Genomic DNA, 19,269 nt, shown 5'->3' on the forward strand with positions numbered 1-19,269 from the left:
TAGCCTACCAGGCTCCTCTGTCCATGGAATTTTCCAGGCAAGTATACTGGAGTGGTTTGCCATTTCCTTCTCCAGGGGATCTTCCCGACCCAGGGATTGAACTCTCGTCTCCCACATTGAAGGCAGATGCTTTACCATCTGAGTCACCAGTGATAACAAGAAGAAAAGTCTGATACTTCTCTAAGTAGCTTTTAGAGTTATAAAGGGCTTGTTTTTCAGTCATTGGCATTAAATTTACTGATAGGAATGCACAATAAAGTTTGGAAAGTAAAGCTATAGTGAAAATGTCTCAATGTGAAAACATCAGTTGTGTACTGTAATACCTTGTGTTTGCACTTTGCTTCTTGGACTATGATCAGTTCAGTTCAGTTGCTCTATCATGTCCAACTCTTTGCGACTCCATGGACTGCAGCATGCTAGGTTTCCCTGTCCATCACCAACTCCCAGAGCTTGCTCAAACTCATGTCCATTGAGTCGGTGATGCCAGGCAACCATCTCGTCCTCTGTCGTCTCCTCCTCCTCCTGCCTTCAAGCTTTCCCAGCACCAGGGTCTTTTCCAGTGAGTGGGCTCTTCACATCAGGTGGCCAAAGTATTCGAGCTTCAGCTTCAGGATCAGGCCTTACAATGATTATTCGGGGCTGATATGATAAGTGCTACAATTCTTCTTTAGAAGAAACACCACCTCCAAAAGCTTTAATATATCACTGTATCCCTGAGTCCAGAAGACGAGGAGAACCCCTGTCTTCCCAGAATCTACCCTGAGGCCGTTTTGTGACTATCAGTGACCCTCCTCAGAACAGGGCCTGATACCACTAGCAGGAAGAAATCTGAGAGTAATTAAAGAATGAGGAATGAAAAAAAAACAAAAACAAAAACAAAAAACAAAACACAAAGAATGAGGAATGAATGAGGGTGAGAGAGAGAGAGACAGGATCTTAAAGCAGAAAAAAAGAGGAGAAAAGGGGGTCTATGGACCTGAATTCAAAGTCTTCCGTGCCCTTTTTAGCCAGTAAAATGTAACCCAGGTAGCAGGACATTTGCCGAAGCTCAGAATCCTGACCTGCAAACTGATTCTTTCCTACAGAGCAGATACGAAGATGGAATTGATGTCCAAATCTCCTTCCCTCCAAATCCCTCAGTATAAATGACAAAGTCCAGACTGAGTAGATTCCTTCCTTGCTTAAAAACCTTCCCACAGCAGTCTGGATGAAGGACACATTTCTTAGAGGTTAGCCCAGGTTCTGTGTGGACAAAGGGGCAAATGTGGTGTGCGTCAGGGTCGCCCAGACTCAGAACACGTGAGCCTACTAACGTCTCAGTTGAGACCCCCGCCCCACCCCCGCCCCCGTCGCTGTGCGTAGTTCCTGCACCAAAGTGGAATCAGCTCTCTGGCTACGGGGGCGCGCGTGCCCACCTTCTGGATCGAGACTTCCGGGATCCTACGCTTGGGGGAGAGGAGGGCGGAAGTGGGGCTTCTCTTGCTTCCGTCTCGGCCATTGTTTTCGCTTCTGCTGGCCACTGCGGTGTCTGGCGCTCGGGGGTCGCCGCGGCGGTGCCCCGGTGAGCGGGCCTGGGACGGGGAGGGAAGTGTTACTAGGGCCAGGGCCGCTGGGCTGGGACTGCTCGGCCGGAACTGCGGCCGCCCACTGCCCAGGTTGGCGACGGCGGCCCGACGCACTCTTCTCCCCGTGGTCGGCGCGCGGTCCCGGTGACGCTCAGAAGGCGCCAGATGTAGAGCAGCCTCTTTGTCCCAGTGATCTGACCAGCTGTGCCTGGCACAGAGCCCGGCACCTGCGGGCACAGCGATGAGCAGGGCAGACGTGGCCAGGTGAGCGGCGCAGCATAAGCCTGGTTGAACGCGCATGTAGTTAGACGTTTTCCCAGCCTTGCGCCGGGAAACAACAGTACGAAGCATCGGAAGTGGGTCAGACCTAGTCGGAATTTTAAACGTGAAGTATGACTTTTATGAAGGAGACATAAAAGTCCAGATAAGAGGTTGAACGTTCGGAGCTGTAAGGGAAGTAGGAAAGTGGCCTTTCTTTGTGTGTGGGATCTTAGAGCAGAGTCACAGATTTTTACGTCTGTCTTTTCTCAAAGAAGTCGAGGCCTGGAGAGAGTTAGTTTACTCAAGTTACCAAGATGCATGGTGACTTTGGAAGTGTAGCACAGATGCCCTAATTAACACCACGGTGCTGATTTTCAGAATTTTATAATATGTAAACTGATAAAAGTTGCCCCACCCCCAACTTCAGTATCATTCATTCGTTTCCCAGATATGTGCCTCAGTATCCCAAGTACACACACATGTACAAAGGTGACAGGGAACCAGCTCTGCCCTTTGAATCCTCCCAGAAAGTGGAGGTGCCCGCGGTGTAAGTCATAAACACAGTGTAAAAAGTGTTCTAGCAGAGGTGTGAATGAAAAAGGTACTGTGGGTTCCCTGAGGCAGTCATCACACTTAACTCCTGGAGAGATCAGCAAAACTTGCTAGGGGAAGTGGGATGAGTGGAAAAGGGTCTGATATTTCTGACTCCATTGTGTTACTTTCCTTTTGTGGCATACAGTTTAGGGGGTGTGAGTGGTGAGTTATGGATAAAATAGTTAAAATACAGTGTGTTAGAAGTACAGAGAGGTAGGCTCCCAGCTCCCCTTCCTGGATGAGGCAATCAGGAATGCCTTTAGGAGAAAATGGCATTTGATATGGATCATGCTAGATGAATAGGTGTTTGTCAAAAGTTTCAGAAGAAGAAAAATCCAAAGAGACAGTATGTGTGGCTTATGGCTGTTTCTAAAGCTTTAGTCCCTACCTTTCTTTATGGTTATCGCTGTCACATAAGAGAAGAGTAGAAGACTTTTGAGCAAGCATTTCCAACATAGGTTTATTTGTAAATAAAAAAATGTACTATTCTACAATGCACATTGTAGCACAGCTACTAAATAGTTAAATAACAACTTACTATTTTTTTAAATACACATTTTGGATTATCCTGCACATCCCATATTTGGAGATCATTGCAGTATTTCAGTTTGGGTACCTGGGGAAAGTGGTAGGGTGGGTGGCCAGAATAGAGGCCTCAGACTAGGTTGTGAATGCTGGGCATTGAATTTAGGTTTTATCCTGTAGTTAGGTGATGGAAACCACTGAAACTTTAAAAAAGAAAGTCATTTGAAGAGATGCTTAGAGAGTCTGCCTTGGTTGTGCTCTTCCCCCCCGCCCCCACCCCGCCATGAAGGTTTGCCTTTTAACTGGAGGGTCTGTCATCAGCCTGAGGCTGAACACTCTGGGGAATCTAATTTCTCTCTTGATGTTTCTGTAGGTGACACTCCCATCATCCTATATCCTCAATTCTGACAATAGCTTCTGAGAGCTGAATTACAGACCATCATTTTAATTGGACATAAACTGCAAGTGCAACAAGCCTCTCTGGTGTCACAATGGCTACCCAAGGCAGGGGAACTTCAGGCCTCTTCCCCAGGGGTGCTGTTCTCCAGAGACAGGAGGGCTGCCTGACCGTGAAACAGCAACCAGGGAGCCCGACCTGGGGGCATGGCTGCAGTCTCCAAAAGAATCACCCTCCTGTCTGTGAAATTTTCCGGCTCCACTTTAGGCAATTATGTTATCATGAGATGTCTGGGCCACAGGAGGCACTGAGCCGGCTCCGGGAGCTGTGCCGCTGGTGGTTGATGCCAGAGGTGCACACCAAGGAGCAGATCCTGGAGCTGCTGGTGCTGGAGCAATTCCTGAGCATCCTGCCTGGGGAACTCCGGACCTGGGTGCAGATGCATCACCCTGAGAGTGGTGAGGAAGCTGTGGCTGTGGTGGAGGACTTCCAGAGATACGTCAGTGGGCCAGGAGAGGTGAGCAACTGAATCTAAGTTGGCATCTGGAATTGGTTTTTTTGTAATTTAAATTTATTTATTTTAATTAGAGGCTAATTACTTTACAATATTGTATTGGTTTTGCCATACATCTGGAACTGTTTTCTACTGCTTGGGGTAGCCTAGGAATAGGCGTTCTCCATTCCATAGTCTCTAAACTGGTTTCCCTTTAGGATTCATGAGCCCAGTGCCCACCCCCACTTTTGTTTTTTACAAGGAGTTTTGTGCTCCCAGCCCTAAAAATGCAGGGCCCAGCCAAGTTCTGTGAATTGCTTTGTGAAATACTGTGTTGTAAACCTAGCTTAAGCCTGGAGCACCACACAGTGCTCCTGACACACACAGGATCTGCACACTGGTTAGAATAGGGAAGCATGTCAGGGAGAAGCAGCCCTGAAGATGTGCTGATAGCATGATCCCTCACTTGAGAAGTTTCTCATTACTTCCTTGGACTTCTCAGAGTTAATGGGCTCTTTTCCTTTCTGGTTCCTTATGAGATGTGACAGGTCTGGGCTTCAGCATCATTTTTTTCCTTTGTAGCTTTCCAAACCCAACTGGCATCTTTCTGCTTCTTTAATTCTAATTTTGATTTTCCCTATTTTTAGAATTCTTTCAAGTTTTAATTCAAGGTAACACAAATGAAAGGAAAACTTGGAGAAGTCACCAGTGTCATAACAGTGTGAACGCTGACTCCTAGGATCATAGAGCTAACTAGCTCAGTGACCATGTGTATCAGTCAGAGTTCAGCCAGAGAAACAAAACCAGTAGGAAATTATATATTGGGTTGGCCAAAAAAGTTTGTTTGGTTTTTACCGTAAGATGTTATGGAAAAACCCAAATGAACTTTTTAGTCAACCCAGTGTATGTCTGTTGCTAGAAAGTGACATGTCACTATGGGACCTTGTGAGTCTAGTCAGGAGTTTGCAAGGCAGGTTGTCAGAAAGTTAGGCTAGAACTGTCACTCACAGGTTGAAGCAGCTGTCCACAGAAAGAATTCCTTCTTCATGGAACTTTCAGTTCTGATTTTAAGACCTTGCTACTGTTTAAATCAAGCCCATCCAGACTGTCTAAGATAACCTCCTTTACTTAAACTGATTATGAGTTTTTATCACTTGTATAAAGTATCATCACAGTAACACCTATATTAGAGCTAATTGACATCAAAAGACAATCACACTGTGGATAATCAGTTCTTCCTGATGAGTCTTCAGTTGCTTCTCTTGTAACTGAGCAGGATGGATTAGCGCATTTCCTCCTTTGTGCTTTACCAGGGAAAACCAGTGTGTGAAATTTCCCAGGTACCCAGTACAGCATTCTATTCAGTGCTTTTTCACAAATGATTACGTGTCTGGGCCTAGGAAATCAGTTCCAATTGATTGGAGTCCTAGGGTTAGACCTTTTTCCAAAAGTCTAAACGCTTTGACAGTAACAAATCCATTGTTCAATCATTATTTCCTTGGGTATACAAGTAAGTGAAAATCACTCAGTTGTGTTCATCTCTTTGCGTCCCCATGGACTGTAGCCCACCAGGCTTCTCTGTCCTTGGAATTATCCAGGCAAGAATACTGAAATGGGTTTCCATTCTCTCCTCCAGAGGATATTCCCGACCCAGGGATCGAACTCAGGTCTCCTGCTTTGCAGGTGAATTCTTTACTGTCTGAGGAATAAGGAATAAGTTAACTATCAGCAGAGTCTAGAGGGCAACTTGGCCCAACCATAGTCAAGGACAAGTAGCTGTGGAAATGTTTAGAGTGCCATTTAGTGAGGAGTGTAGAAAGAAGATTTCCCTATCTTCTGCCTTTTGCTTAAGCATAAGAGAATGTCCCCTCCATTAAAACTGTCACTTGGGACTTCCCTGGTCATCTAGAGGTTTAGATGCCGTGCTTCCAGTGCAGGGGGCCCAGGTTCAACCCTTGGACAGGGAAATAGATCCCACATGCCGTAACTAAGAATTTGCTTGTCATGACTAAAAGATGCCTCATGCAGCCAGATAAATAATAATTTTTTAATTAAAAAAAGTACTGTCTTTTATCCAGGGAACCTCAGAAGAAAGGTGACTGAGTCACAAACCCAAGAGAATGACTAACAGTTGACAGGGCCACTGAACACTCATCGGGCTCTAACCTAGAAGTGAGATATTTGGACTCCATTTCTTACTCTGCCGCTGTTGTCAGTTTAAGTTTTTCAACATGAGAACAGGGCTGTCTCACCTAGCCTGAATTCAGAAAGTGTTTTTTTGACTAAATGGAAAAAAAAAACCACAGAGGCTTTTTCATGAATGTTTGCCAGGAGGAGATGACAGGATGTCATTTTGATCAGCAGAAGTGAGTGAGCATGGGCATGTGTGTACACTGGGGCCAGAGAGGGTTGTAGGGACATCCCTGCTGGGTTGCAGAATCACGCAGTTTACAAAATGCTTTATATCTGTTTTAATTTGTGTTCCTAGCAAGCTTCCAAATAGTAGCCCAAATGGTGATCATCTCCATTTCACAAGTGATGCAAGTACCGAGAGGTTAATTGGCTTATCTAAGATGACAGAGCTAGTGTGTGTAAGATGATAGAGCTAGTGTGTGTGTTTGTGTTAATTGCTCAGTCGTGTCTGACTCTTTAAACATTCCATTGGTCCATGTGTATGAGACCAGGATTTTCCAGTTCCTATATTCTAAGCCACTACCTTCCCCCTAATGTGTTGCTGTGGAATGCTGTCGGGATGAAAATTGGAATGGGGTTTTCATGGCCTGCAAGAAAAGGACTCCTGTGAGTCCTAGTGAATGAATAGGAACTTTATTAGGATTTAATTATCAGTGAGTTACAAGGTTGTGTTATCACAATGCAGTTAAGTTCTGTTTTCTGCCAGTACCCACAGCTGACTAGACAGACCTTTGTTGGCAAAGTAATGTCTCTGCTTTTTAATGTGCTGTCTAGGTTGGTCATAACTTTCCTTCCAAGGAGCAAGTGTCTTTTAATTTCATGGTTGCAGTCACCATCTGCAGTGATTTGGAGCCCCCCAAAATAAAGTCTTTCACTGTTTCCATTGTTTCCCCATCTATTTGCCATGAAGTGAAGGGACTGGATACCATGATCTTAGTTTTCTTAACGTTGAGTTTTCCCTAGACAGCATATTAAAAAGCAGAGACATTACTTTGCCAACAAAGGTCCGTCTAGTCAAAGCTATGGTTTTTCCAGTAGGCATGTATGGATGTGAGAGTTGGACTATAAAGAAAGCTGAGTGCTGAAGAATTGATGCTTTTGAATTGTGGTGTTGAAGAAGACTCTTGAGAGTCCCTTGGACTGCAAGGAGATCCAATCAGTCTATCCTAAAGGAAATCAGTCCTGAATATTCACTGGAAGGACTGATGCTGAAGCTGAAACTCCCAATACTTTGGCCACTTGATGCGAAGAACTGACTCACTAGAAAAAACCCTGATGCTGGAAAAGATTGAAGGCGGGAGAAGGGGACGATGGCAAAATATTGAGAGGAAGGCTTTCAGCATAATGCCACCATTGGGCTAAGCATTGTTCTAGGAACACGTGATGAAGACAGAGTTCTCACCCCCAGAAAGCTTATATTTCACTGGCAGAGAAATAGACAATAAAGTAATAAATAAGGTAATTAAAAATTAATATGTGCCATAGAAAATATTATCAGGTAGTTTGAGAGAGAGAATGACTATCCTTGCTTTGTCAGCATGGTCCAGGATGGTCTCTCTGAAGACAACATACTTTTGCTGAGAGAAGTTGGAAAAGCTAAGGTTTGTCAGCTGCTGTATTGGAATATTGCTCCAGGTGTCAGCCTTGGTAGCATAATTCGTGCACATACAGGTACACACACCTATCACTTTTTACTTCCTTGGTACTTGTGATTGATCTGTTCTGTAGGTTAAGGCCCTTGGGAGCGTACAGAGTTACTGTCCTGACTCCTTTTTCTAGGTGGTTCTTCACGAGCACGTGTGTGTCTGAAGCACTAGCCCAGAGTGGAAATAGTTCTGTAATCTGGTCTTGAAGCTCCTGCCAAGATGGGCAACAGAGGGATGGCAAGTAGGACTGCAAGCTGTAGATCCTGCTTGGACAGTATTCTCCCACTTGGCTAACCTGGTAGGGCTAGAGGGACCCTCTGGCTCTTCTTTTCCTGGCTTCCTCTCTTGGGGGTGCTTCCTAGAGGTCTTGGGTTCTGTACCTTCATGAATGCTGTTTTGGACCCAATTTTATTTCCTTGTCTCTAGGTTTCCACTCCAGGGCAGGAACAGGAGATGCATTCTGAAGAGAAGACAGCCTTGGGTGCAACACATGAATCTCCTTCTACCTCACCCCACAGTGAGGGTTCAGCCCCTGGAGCCCACCTGGAGCCTCCTCGTGATCCTGGGGCACACCACCACCTCTCCAGTGAGCACTCTGGTACTCACCTCCCTGGCTCTGGCCTTCAGTTATTCTTCCTTGCTCTCCTTTGGAGTCTTCCTTTCCCTCATCTCCCATCTCCCACCCCATTGGCCCCTTATCACCCTGCCCTGTGTCTTTCTTCCCTGGTGACTTTGTTCCTTTTGCTTATTCTCCAATCATTTATTTATTTAGTGCATTTTTATCAAGCATGTCTCATGCAAAGACACTGTTGAGGACCAGAGAGATGTACTACACCATGGATACTTATAAAGAGCTTGTTGTCTAGTTGCCAGAGGGTCAGTCCTAAGTGCAAGAAGGGGCAACCTCATAAGATATATCTGAGTGATATCAGTCCCCAGGCATTTGGGGCCATCACAGACAAGCCATGTGGGCATTGTAAACAGTGAGCAAAATCATTGTGGGTTAGAGTGGCTGGAGGATGTTTTGTGGCAGAGGGATTGAACAGTGAAAAATGGGGAAGGGATTAGAAGCGGGGAGAGAGGTGGTCGGTGCCAGAACAGAATGTAAAGCAAAGGCTCGCTAAGTTGGGAGTTCCCTTGGACCACACTGAGGTACGGTCAGGAGGGACTTATCTGGGAGCCTGAGCTGTGCTTGTGTAGGGCCTTTGGGTGGAACCCGGGAAGATTTGTGGGGTAGGTGAAGTGTTAGAAAACAGTATTCTGGAAGGATTACGTAGCACATGAGCACTGTGGATAGAGTGAGAAGCCCAGTGGCTGGGAGCCTTAGGAGGAGGCTAGTGTCACAAAACAGAAGTAATTGCCTGAGCGGATTTGGGTGGAATGAAAAGTGATAGATGTGACACACATTTGAAGGAAAAATCCACGAGACAATGCAGAGGAGGGGGGATTAGTAGATTTTAGATGATGTTTGGAATCACTGAGGAAACTTGGGAAGTCAGGAGAGGAAGATGGAAACATGCATTTTAAACAGTGAACTTAAGGTCTTGTGGGACACCCAAATGAAATGTCCAGATAGGCAGCTGGAGGCTTGTGGTAGGGGTCTCAGAGAATGGAGAACTTCAGAGCAGCATTAGAGAATGGGAGCCATGAGATCTCTGACAGAGGGAAGAGGGTCACTCTGGGGCCTAAGTGCCTTTAGTATCCTTGATGAATGGGCAAATGAAGAGAGGCCCCACAGCCTCTCACAGGCAGAGAGGTAGGGGGAGGGCAAGCAGGCTGCTGCTGGGGAAGCCACAGAGGAGAGAAGGTAGTCAGAAGTGTAGCTTCCTACCTAGTGTGGCAGAGAGAGGACTGGAAGGAGCTGGCAGCTCTGTTTGCCCAGGGACCTTCTGCATCTCCAGGGAAAGTTCACAGTTTACATGGATAACACCTTTATGGAATAGGTGTGAGGGTCAGTGTATGTGGAGCTGCTTGGGTTTTCTTGAATCCATTTACTGGGATACAGACCTCCTCATTGGAAACAAGAGCAGGGCTGGTCCCACTCAGAGATTTCTTTCTTCCTTCAGCTCAGAGTGCTTCCCCGGTGCCCACCCTTCCCCAAGTGGGGAACTTAGGAAACCAAGTAGTAGCAACTGTGCTTTGGATGGTCAGGCCCCAGGTGAGCTTCCTGAGTTCCAAGTCTGTGACCCAGGAGTAGCAAGGCCTCATCTGCAGGGCTCTGGCCCATTCTGAGCCTGCTCCTGTGGCTTCCCCACCTAACTGCTTCCCCTGGAGCTGGTCCTGTCCACTGAGTTCACGGACTGTATCTTACCTTGAACTTGTCCTTTTATTAATGTGTCCTCCTAGCTTCCTTCTGTCTCTCCATCCCTTTGGCCACCAGGTACCCAATTCTGTGCTCTTGGTAACCCTGATGACTTGGCCCCTTAGCCTGGGAATGTCCCTGAGCAGTAAAAGCTTGTCATTCCAGGAGGCTGCAGAGTTGGAGTTCCTATCTGTGAACTATTCTCAGAAGTGGAAAGGTGCAGCACTCAGCCAGAGAGCCCTGTACCAGAACATCATGCTGGAAAACTGCCACAGCCTGGCCCCTTTGGGTAATGACTCTGCTCCCCAGTAATTTAGAGTCGGCCCTCTTTGCTAGGTTCTTATTCTTTTAAATTATGAAAATATAAAGAGACAAAGTGGGGAGAATAATAAAGTGAATTTCTCTATATCAACACCCACTATAATTATTGTTAACATTCTCTTTACTTCCTTATTAATTAAACTGGGCTGGTTTAATTAGAATTTGTAGTTGGACAGAATATAGAGCCACTCAATTACTGTCAGTCATGAGCTAAGTTACTTACAATAAGGCTGAAGGAATGGAAACCCGGAGCAGACCGACCAACTAGACCAGACTTTGGGAAAGAAAGCCTTGTAGGAGCCTAGGAGCCTCGCAGCAGAAGTGAAAGGATTTTCATGCCATTGTTTTCAGATAGCAGCACCCCACATATCTGTTTCCAATTGTCACTGATAACCATTTTCTTCACTCTGAATGTTTTTTCTTTCTCTGAGCTCCTTAATTAGCCTTTCTGTTTCCTCATATGTTCTGGTTGCTGTGGCTCCTGATAGATTTTTTTCTCCATAGATCATTTCAACTTGAGCTCCTACTTCTAATTTCCTTCGTTTCCTACTTTCAGTTCATAATTAAATATCATCTTTGAGCAGAACTTTGTTCCAGGCTACCTGGAGCTGGTAACTACTCTACAGATAAACTATACTTGGGATTGGTGTTTGGTCCTGGTCCAGTCACCTGTTGTCCATCCTCGAATGAGCTGAGTTGCTTGGCACAAGGCATGTTTGCCTCGGGTTCCCCTTCAGAAATAATGGGGCACGGCTGCTTCCAGAAAGTGGCTGTTGTCAGGGGAGGTTCTGGGGTTGACAGGTCTAAGACAGTAGCCTACTCTGAAGAGAATGGACTTAGAAGTCAAGGATTCAGACATCTGTAACTTGTACACACTAAAGTACTTGAAGATTTATACCCCTGATGTCGATGTGAGTGAAAGGAACCAACATTTTTTGTATTAAACTATAACTATGATTGCTCTGCCTTCTCCCACTATTATAAAATTTAAAAGCAAATATTTATTGCTTATTTTCCCATGATTCCTGATTATCAAGATACCAAAGACATGTTTGATTTATATTTCAAGTTATTGATACCAGTCTTAATTTTCTGTGTAGTACTGCACCTACCAGTCCAGTGTTCCAGGGACTAGGTCCCCAGGTTTAGAGCTCTGCTCTCCCCTTAACACTTTTACTCAATGTTTCTCTACTTGTGGCTTCTCCACACCCTGTCCCTGTCCTGTTACTCAAGAATCACTCCTTTTTTGTACACTTTTTTCCTGATCATACCCTTATAATATACATTTCTCTTCAACTCTCATGTTTGCCCACATCATTTCTTATATTTGGTTTAAAGTATTTACCACCACTCTCCTCAACATCTTTACTGTGAACTGTGGAGCCATATAGTGTCATGGTTGGAGCAGACCTGAGAGTTCATCGTTTTACTAAGGAGACACCACATCTAAGTGACTTCTGGGAGATGACACTGTGCTTTACAGTCTGATCTCTTGCCTTTCAATTGGCCTGCCCTCCTGGCTGTGCTGGCTCCACATGCCTCTGTTCTGATAGCTCTGCTTCCTCCCTCCTCTATGGACTGGCTTTCCCTCTTTGTTTTTCTGTCCATGAAGAAAAATTTGAGCCATTTCCAGTTTTTCTCCTGTTCTGAATGTGTCTCCTCATTCCTTACCCTCAGTGTGAATTTTTTGTTAGCTACGTAGGCTCCTGATAGTTCCATTTCCCCAATAGGACAAGAAATGAATGACAGTTGTTTTCCTCTGACTTGGCAGCAGATGAGAACAGGATGGTGCATTCACAGTTGCCTCCAAAACAGGACATTTCTGAAGAATTGAAGTCATCTGACAGGATCTTAGGGGTGTTCTGTGGAGTGATTCCTGCAGGACAAGAAGCTGGGACTGCCAGTAAAGAGGCTTCAGAGAATCTAGAAGTTCAACCCTCAGATGAAGAAGGAACCAGACTGGACAGTGATTTCTTAGAAATAACACAGGAGGATAAAAAGAAATCCACAGAGGATCAATATGATGATTATAAGGAACTTGGGGGACATCTAGATCTGTCGTCTAGTCTCTCAGAACATCAGGGAGTTCTGAAGGGACAGAAATTGTATCACTGTGATGAATGTGATAAAGCTTTTAATCGGAGTTCACACCTCATTGGGCATCAGAGAATCCACACTGGAGAGAAACCATATGAGTGTTCTGAGTGTGGCAAGACCTTCAGGCAGACTTCTCAGCTCGTTGTCCACCTCAGAATCCATACAGGGGAAAAACCTTATGAATGCAGTGATTGTGGAAAGACCTATCACCACAGCTCCCATCTCATTCAACACCAGAGACTCCATTATGGGGAGAAACCATATAAATGTAATGAATGTGCAAAAGCTTTCACCCAGAGTTCCCAACTCATTGACCACCAGAGAACTCATAGCGGGGAGAAGCCATATGAATGCAATGAGTGTGGGGAGGCCTTCATTTGGAATAAAAGCCTTATCCGCCATCAGGTACTTCATACTGGTAAGAAACCTTACAAGTGTGATGAATGTGGGAAAGCTTTCTGTTCTAACAGAAATCTTATTGACCACCAGAGAATCCACACTGGGGAGAAGCCTTTTGAGTGTAATGAATGTGGTAAGGCCTTCAGTCGGAGTAAATGTCTTATTCGACATCAGAGCCTCCACACTGGGGAAAAACCATACAAATGCAGTGAGTGTGGGAAAGCCTTCAATCAGAACTCTCAACTTGCTGACCATGAGCGAATTCATACTGGAGAAAAACCTTTTGAATGTAATGAGTGTGGTAAGGCATTCAGTCTGAGTAAATGTCTCATTCGACATCAGCGACTTCACACTGGTGAAAAGCCATATAAATGCAAAGAGTGTGGAAAATCCTTTAATCAAAATTCACACCTTATTATTCATCAGAGAATACACACTGGTGAAAAACCGTATGAATGTAATGAATGTGGAAAGGTCTTCAGTTACAGCTCCAGTCTTATGGTACATCAGAGAACCCATACTGGGGAAAAACCCTATAAATGCAAAGATTGTGAAAAAGCTTTTAGTGACAGTTCACAGCTCATTGTACACCAGAGAGTTCATACTGGAGAGAAACCCTATGAATGTATTGAGTGTGGGAAAGCCTTCAGTCAGCGTTCTACTTTCAATCACCACCAGCGAATTCATACTGGAGAGAAGCACTCAGGTCGGGCTCGATCTGTTTCTTAAGACATAATTCTCTAGCGACAGCAAGGAACTTTGGTTAAGGTTTCTATATAAGGAGTATGTTAACTCTGTTCTCTGTTTTCAACCACTGATCAAAGTGGACCATCCCTAAAGGTTCTCTGCCAATCACAGTGGTGGGAGAGGGAATAACAGTGCAGTCCTTCCCAACTACTGTTTAAAAATCTATCTCATTTCTTAGTTATTCATCCCCTAATCAGAATGTGTGTTTCTCTAGGACAGAGATAGTTCCTTTTTCTGTTTCATTTCCTCCCTTTTACCATTTACATAAAGTCATTCTCCAAGATACTGATTCACTTCTTGGCTATGGCCCTCTTTATGTACTATTTTTTACCTCTTTATCTACTTTTTAAACTCCTACTCTAATATCGTCCCTCACCACTTAGGTTCCCTGTCTAGAAAGTCTTTTTTTTTATTTCCTTTGCTAATCTGTGTCCCACAGAACCTGCCAGATCCAGAACCAGTCTTTCTTGAAAGACTGTCTTCTTCAAATACTTCTCCATTCATGTTAAACTTCTATTCATTGGACTTCAGTACTTTGAGTTAGCTGGTGGTGTATGTACAACTGTTGTTAAATGACCTTGTAAATTATTCTCAACCTACTGTATATGTGTGTACGTTCTTGCCAACATATTATAGACTCTTTGAGGTTGGATATAGTATTTCTTTAAGTACATAAGTAATGATTTTCATATGGTGGTAGTATAATAAATACCTTTTTAAAACTCAGCTTTCTAACTGAACCATTCTTAAATTGGGCACAATCTCCCCTCCCCCTGGCCACCCACCAGACTAGAAGCTTCTAAATATAGATCTTATATCTTCATAGAATATCACATACAAAGTCCTTATCGATTTCTGCATATACCTCTGGAAGTCTCATTACTGCTACTTCGTTGTTTTCTGATAAATTTTCTGTTGGGTTTAGGAAGTTTCCTTCTATTCTTATTTTTAGTAGCAGTGGTATAATGTAGTAGTTAAGTGCATAGATTTTTTTTTTTGGCCACAGCACAAGATGTGGGACCTTAGTTCCACAGCCAGGGACCGAACATGTGTCCCCTGCATTTGAAGCACTGAAGCTTAACCAGTGGACCACCAGGTAAGTCCCACGAGCATAGATTTTTGTGCCTGGTATTCTAGGTTCAAATCCTGACTCTTCCCCTTTCTTAGGTAGGTGATCCTCAATAAGTCATTTAGTTTCCTTGTGTTTAGCTCTCCCTTGTATAAAATGGAGCTACCTCAGGACTGTGAGGGTAAAATTAGTTTGTAAGGGTAAGGCACTTAAAACAGTGTTGGCACTTAAAACAGTGCTTGGCACATACTGTGCTACCTAGTTTTTATTATGATGGCTTTTAAGTTCTACATGATTTTTTAAAAAAAAACCCACTTGTATAATTTTATAGACAATGTCCTTTATTTTTGTAATTTTGGGGAGAGTAAGTTTCTAAATAATTGCAGTTTCCTTGTGCTCTTGGGGTAAAACCCATTTGTTCCTGATGATTTTTTCAAGTACAGAACTAAATTGAATTTACTATTAAGTTTTTGTCTGCTTTGCAAAATGTTTTTCTTTAATTACTCTGGAAGAACTTGAATAATATGAGAATGATTCTTTGAACAATAAAAATAACTCTGCCCGATCTGTTTTGGGGGATGAGGGAATTGAGAGGGACAAATTTTTTTTGTTCCCACCCTGAGAGGCATAAATCTTTAGCAGCATTTTTATTTTTTCAGTTGTTGCCCTCTAAGTTTCCATCTCTGAGTAAATTTTGGTGATACATATCTGGAAGTCATCCTTTTTACTGGACTGACAGTGGCATAAAGTTGCACTTTGTATTCTATAAAGTTCTACTCTTTTGTATATGTAGTTAGAGCTCTGTTTCATCCATAATGGTTTTTTTTTGTTTGTTTCATCCATAATGTTTTACATTTTGGTTTCCTTTCAGTTTTTCTTTCATGATTGCCATGTTTATTTTGTTTTTCTTTGAAACTCCACTTTTTCTTGAATATATTTTTTCATATGTTCTTTCACTGCCTCAAGTTGCAGAGACTTTTCATTAGCCTCATCTCTCTCTTTTTTTTAATTACTCAGTGATTTTGATATTTGTCCCAAGATAGGGAAATCAACTTTTTCTTGAATTGTTCTATAGGCTATTTGCATGCTATTAAATTATCTGTTTAGATCTGGAACTAGAAGATGAATTCTAAATTTTCATTACTAGTATGCTATGCAGGAATAAAGAAGTAAAGGAGCAGCTCAACATTTTGCTAATCTGGTTGAAAACTTTCCACCCAGAGCCCCCTTTTTTCTTTTTTGCTCGGCTTTTATATGAGTCCAATGAAGGCTCCTTCCACATGCACTACCTATTGCAAATAGCTTTGTTGTAAAAGAACTGAGTATGGAAAACTCTTCAATCCCTAAGACTTTATTTCACCTTGGCAACTCCAAATTGAGAAAAGAACATATCCTGAGATGTTTGAGAAAATATTCAGTTTTATGAAAACATCCAGTTTTATGAAAACATCCACCAGAGACTTTTTATGCTTCCAAGAAACCTACTTATTTGAGTGTGTGAAAATGTTGGCTATAGTTTATTTCTTGTTTGACATCACAAAGTCCACCTGTGTTGGATTTTAAAAGCAAGAAACCATTCATCCAGAGCTTCTATTATTTGCTACACATTTTTGGAAGATAGTATTCCTGGAATAAGTGTTGAAAGCTTTTAGTTATTGCACATGGGTTCTGCTTCATTCATGAGTCCACAGTGCAGGTAAAGAAGAACAGCAGTGTGATAAAGCTTATAATTTATTTTTAAAAATCAGACAAAATTTATGCCTAGGAGATAGTTCAGATGATCACATGTGGTGGTGAATATACTAGGAGCTGGACATTTACCCTCTTATTTCTTACACAAAAATTATTCTACAGGTATATTCTGCATCTCAAACCCTGGTAATTTTGCTTCTAAGACAAGTAGGAAAGGTCAAGAGATGTTGGGTGCTGACAAGTTGTTGAGTATTGTCCCATGTTGGAAGACATTTCTCTTAAGTCGACCTCTTTGAGTGCTACAAAGGATACTGTAGGTGTTAAGGACAAGTTGTGAACACCCACAGGGCAGCTCTTTCTCTACAGAAAATTAGAAACAACCCCCCTACCCCTAACATTAGGATGTGTTCTAGCTTGATGTGCCCTTATATAACACTTGTCCAAAGGGGATAATGGGAAGGTGTTATGACATCAGCTTTTTCCAAGTACCTAATGGTACAAGTATCTGACCCAGATAGTATAGACTGATTTACTCCATGCTGTACCAGAACAGTCTTCTCACTAATATATGCATAAGGCTAATGGGCTGTACTTTGCCCAGTTGGACGCCCTGTAGGATGGGTTCACTTTCCCTTTTAAGACATATGAACATCTTACATGAAAACAATAAGATATATTTGGCATCCCTAACGCTTTTCAGATCAGTGGCTCTTGGTTAGAAATTTCTAGCTGACTGAAAATGTAATGTTTTTCAGGTCACCAAGTTCAGTGACTTAACTATTTCTCAAGATGTACGTACAGTTGGCATTTTATGATATCAGGCGTCTCCCCCAAGCCCCCAGTTGCATTGTCTTGTAAATAGATGATGTATTTACAAGATATTCAGTTTTCCAACTTTGTGCCATATGGATTGTGGGTGGAGAGGCACAGAGCCAACAGTCACACAAGTTTCAGTACAATGAGATGAATGGATAGAGTAACCACAGAACAACATGCATTCTCCTAAGACTAAATAAGGAGTGGCTGTATGTTCAGGGCTACACAGTGCATAGATAAATACTCATCCACCAGGATGTGTGCATTATACTTTGATTCCCAGTTAGGTAAGGTTGAAAAATGCTATATCCCATCTTTGAGACTGTGTGGCTGCCCAGGGAAGGAGGAGACAGAACAATGCAATTACACTATACCAGTAGTGACCCTGGCAAGTCAGTATGATTTTAAAAAAAAGGATATTAGTGAAACCTCCAGGTAGTATTCAGGCTGCCTTTGTGATGAGCAAAAATTGATGACATCCAAGCTCTCAACGGGGAGCCACATTGCTGGTGCCCCTAGGATTCAAGGGAAGTGCACCCTAGTACAGGGGCCATTTATGAAGAAGATGATCATGGCAGCTGCTGTAGTGCTAAAATTAAAGCCACTGACATGTATTCTCTAAGCTGTGCATGTTATCCATTGTCAACATTTATCCTAGCAAGGAGCACTGAAGTAATGACATAGAAGGAGTCATTTAAAAGACTTTGAAAAGAACAATTAGAGGAACTCTAAATTCACCTCTTCTTGGGGTTCCCTGAGGTTTCCATTGAGAGTGTATATATGGGATATTTGAACCATAGAATCAGCAACAGCTGGATAATTTCCCCAAAATCTACAAGAATAAGAGAAGTTGCACATCTTGTTGGGGCCCTCTGAGCAATACTGTGTATAAAATAAGAGTTAGAAATATCTTATACTGGGGCAAAGCTAAAGATATGCTCCACCTCCCTACCCCATACAAGAAGTTATCATGTCCTGGCCCATAATTAATATCAAGGGCAAAACCATCTTCAACAAGCCAGCTGGTCTGAATCTCCAGATTCTGGAACACCCTTTTCCCTCTTGAATCATGAGTGGGTCATCACTAAGTATATTGCTTCTCAAGGAAGTCAGGTGTATTAGTCTGTTTGGACTGCCATAGCGAAGTACCACAGACTGGGTAGCTTAACCAACAGAAATGTGATTTTTCAGTTAAGGAGTAGAAAGTTTGAGATCAAGGTGTCAGCAGAGTTGATTTCTTCTCAAGCCTCTCTCCTGGCCTTATAGATGGGTGTCTCCTATCTTTACATTTAGTTCATGTCCTAATTTCCTCTTACACAGTGGCATTGAAGTAGGATGTGCCCCCAGTGAGCTCTTTTAACCTTTATTACCAGTTTAAAGGTTCTGTCTCTAAATAAAATCTCATTGTGAAGTCCTGGGATTTAGGAGGACTTCAACACACAGATTTGCAGGGAACACAATTTAGGCCATACTATAATTTTATCCCTCTCCCTAAACATGCTCCTCTTAAACAGTCTATTTCTAGAGAACAATCTTATTTTAGTTGCTCAGATCAATAACCATGGAGTCATCCTTAACCAACATCCAATTCATTAGCAAATCATGTTGGACATGTGTTCAAAAAATATATATCTTCTTATCACTTCCATCACTTCTAAGCTAGTCTAAGCCACTATCATTTCTTATCTGGAATACTTAAGTAGCTTCTTCATCTCTCTACTTCTACTCTTGTCCACCCTTAGACTGTTCTCAACAGAGCAGCCAGAGCAAACTTTTAAAGCATTATGTTATGGAGTGAAACACAGAACTTAGGGAAACAGGTTTCTTGGTTCCTTTCATAGCTAATAGCTAATAAACCTTTGAATATGTGGCAAGAGGGAAAAAATGGTAAGATCATGTCACTTTTCAGTCCCCAAACCCTCTTGTGTTATTTGTGATATCCAAAGCCCTTATGGCCCAAAATGTGCACCGTCTCCTTTTTTAAGGCCTTTGATTCCTGATGTTTCATCTATTGGGGTAGTCACGTGCCTTAACTGATCACTTCCTGTCTCTGCCTTCCCTTTCATAGTCCCACTGCCACCTATCCTCTCCTCTCTCTCTCCGTTTCTTTCTCCTGACTCACTACTATGTTCTATGTATTTATTGTCTTCTC

At 42.9% G+C, this 19,269-nt stretch overlaps 1 protein-coding gene across 7 annotated transcripts; it reads left to right on the forward strand.

Annotated features, from left to right (window-relative positions):
- Window positions 1-1,472: 1,472 nt before the first annotated feature.
- LOC133235131 (zinc finger protein with KRAB and SCAN domains 7-like) lies at window positions 1,473-14,266 on the forward strand. Of its 7 annotated transcripts, XM_061396194.1 has the most exons (6): window positions 1,745-1,829; window positions 3,319-3,859; window positions 8,101-8,272; window positions 9,741-9,832; window positions 10,142-10,265; window positions 12,069-14,266. In XM_061396194.1, exons 2-6 carry the CDS (start codon window positions 3,437-3,439, stop codon window positions 13,520-13,522), a joined length of 2,265 nt encoding a protein of 754 aa, XP_061252178.1. In that variant the 5' UTR covers window positions 1,745-1,829; window positions 3,319-3,436; the 3' UTR covers window positions 13,523-14,266. The 7 variants fall into 7 exon arrangements, with proteins under 7 accessions (XP_061252172.1, XP_061252178.1, XP_061252171.1 ...); XM_061396188.1 differs by lacking the exons at window positions 1,745-1,829; window positions 9,741-9,832; window positions 10,142-10,265 and adding an exon at window positions 1,473-1,561; XM_061396187.1 differs by lacking the exons at window positions 9,741-9,832; window positions 10,142-10,265.
- The last annotated feature ends 5,003 nt before the right edge of the window (window positions 14,267-19,269 follow it).

This window comes from Bos javanicus, chromosome 22 (genome assembly GCF_032452875.1).
Source record: "Bos javanicus breed banteng chromosome 22, ARS-OSU_banteng_1.0, whole genome shotgun sequence".
In the NCBI taxonomy this organism is placed as follows: domain Eukaryota; kingdom Metazoa; phylum Chordata; class Mammalia; order Artiodactyla; family Bovidae; genus Bos; species Bos javanicus.

What these genes read in the sequence shown, in the direction of transcription:
- LOC133235131 (XM_061396194.1), top strand. Translation starts at nt 3,437, where the DNA reads ATGGCTACCCAAGGCAGGGGAACTTCAGGCCTCTTCCCCAGGGGTGCT. An exon ending in ACGTCAGTGGGCCAGGAGAG is followed by an intron (nt 3,860 to 8,100) that starts GTGAGCAACTGA and finishes CCTTGTCTCTAG; the next exon opens with GTTTCCACTCCAGGGCAGGA. An exon ending in CCTCTCCAGTGAGCACTCTG is followed by an intron (nt 8,273 to 9,740) that starts GTACTCACCTCC and finishes TTCTTCCTTCAG; the next exon opens with CTCAGAGTGCTTCCCCGGTG.